Source organism: Anastrepha ludens, chromosome X (assembly GCF_028408465.1).
Source record: "Anastrepha ludens isolate Willacy chromosome X, idAnaLude1.1, whole genome shotgun sequence".
NCBI classification, from domain to species: Eukaryota; Metazoa; Arthropoda; class Insecta; order Diptera; family Tephritidae; genus Anastrepha; species Anastrepha ludens.
In genome coordinates, this window is record NC_071503.1 from 96,367,322 (window position 1) to 96,369,405 (window position 2,084).

Sequence of the window (2,084 nt, forward strand, 5' to 3'; positions counted from 1 at the left end):
ATATTGGGAATATTAAATAGAATTTTACCTAAAAGGGAAGAACAATCAATAGATCCAGAAATGATACGAATAATAAATTAGCAGGATAGAATAGATCGTCTGCTATCAAGGGGTTTTAAGTCAATCAATAAACATCGAGAGCGGTACGATGGTACAGGTTCAGAAAAGTTTAAATATCGGAGCACAAAACTCTTTTAATCTGATTAGAGAGACCTATTTGGTACGGTCTCCAAATAACAGCGGCATACTCTAATCTTGATCTAACAAAAACGCAATAAAATGTTTTGAGAGTGTGTGGGTTGGCAAATGCAGAAAAGTTTCGGTGTACGAATGCTAGCATCGCATATGAACGTCTTATAACGTGGCTAACATGGCTAGTGAAATTCAGCTTAGAGTCGAAAATAACGCCGAAGTCTTTAATTTCTTCAACTGATTGCAAAGGTAAGCCAGCAATACTGTAGAGTACCTCCACTTCACTTTCAAACTTCTTTCGAATTCTTTAAATATATTTTTAATACTCAAACTCAAATTATGTAAACCATTTCAATTTACTCTACTCTTTAATTTCAATGACAAAAATTCTTTTCCTTTTTTTGAAACCCGAAACATAAGTAAACACATGGCACACACCAAATACATTTTTTTGTCATATGATACCCCACTCCAAAGCAAAGCCATAGCTCACTGTGAAGTAAGTTAACCTGAACAAAATTTAAGTCAACCTAAGCAGAATTTCATTTGTATAGTATTTTTAAGTGTTTACAATTTTGTTATTGATTTTTAGTTGTAACAATGCTTGATTGAAATTATGTATATTTTATTGATGACAAGGCAAAAAGAAAGTATAAAAATAAAGCCATTCTATCAGAAGGCAGCTCAGTCAGCTCAGTCGCTACCTGATAGTTGGAAGGCAGTTATTTGCCCTAACTAAAAAAATATATCTTTTATTTACAAAGGAATCTTTAGTCGGCAGGTTTGCCCTAAAATAATAGCACCTACACATTGACGATCCTGCTTCACATTACATGCATCACCTTTACATGGCGATCCTGCGGACGATCCTAAACGCTAAATAAATCATTAGTAAAAATGGCTGTCTGGGAAGGAAAGAAATACAAATTAGAAAAGAGTGAAAACTTCGACGAATACATGAAGGAATTGGGTGTCGGTATGGTTCTACGCAAAATGGGTAACAGTGTCAGCCCCACCGTTGAACTGAAGAAGGATGGTGATAATTACTCTTTCACCACTACCTCAACCTTCAAGACAACTACGGTCAACTTCAAGCTGGGCGAGGAATTCGATGAAGAGACACTTGATGGTCGCAAAGTGAAGAGCGTCTTCACTCTGGATGGCAACAAATTGGTGCAAGAACAGAAGGGTGACAAACCATCGACCATTATTCGTGAATTTACTGACTCCGAGCTAGTGACTACTCTCACCCTCAACGACGTGAACTCCGTCAGAGTCAACAAGGCTGTATAAATGCGCAGTGCGCTACATGCGAAGTTCAAAACAACAGTAACAAAAGGCTAAAGTAATTTAAAATAAAAAATGCCACTTCTTGCGATAAACTAATGATTGAAAAACTAACTATCATACATAACTACATATACACATATATATATTTTGGATTGTGAATATCCATATTTTGTTTATGACTGATTATTTGCTGATTAATGCATAAAATAATGTAATTAAAAGTATGAAGTTGGTATTAGGTAACAATTAACTATTTTTATATGATTAGGCGGCCAATTAAAGTGAAATAATTCTCAATATTATTAACGACGCGCACCAAATTGTTCACACATGCTATGATAAATATTGTTGAATAGAGATTTTTCGCTAATGCATTTAAATATATTAACATTTAATTTAAAATTTTTATCATTGACAAATATTTAAGCACAAAACCGGCATAAGAACAAATGTGACTTTTTGCATTCAGTTAAATAACCATAAAATTGAATATTTGTGCACCTTAATGAAAATAAAAAAAATGTAGAATTTATATTAACTTTAATAAAATGCACAATGGGGTTGGAAAAAAAAAAAAAAAAAAATTAAAATAAAATTTTTAA

General features: G+C 33.2%; 1 protein-coding gene across 1 annotated transcript; it reads left to right on the forward strand.

Moving 5' to 3' along the window:
- The first annotated feature begins 1,045 nt into the window (after positions 1-1,045).
- Positions 1,046-1,500, forward strand: LOC128869196 (probable fatty acid-binding protein). The gene has a single exon (XM_054111716.1). It carries the CDS (start codon positions 1,090-1,092, stop codon positions 1,483-1,485), a length of 396 nt encoding a protein of 131 aa, XP_053967691.1. The 5' UTR covers positions 1,046-1,089; the 3' UTR covers positions 1,486-1,500.
- The last annotated feature ends 584 nt before the right edge of the window (positions 1,501-2,084 follow it).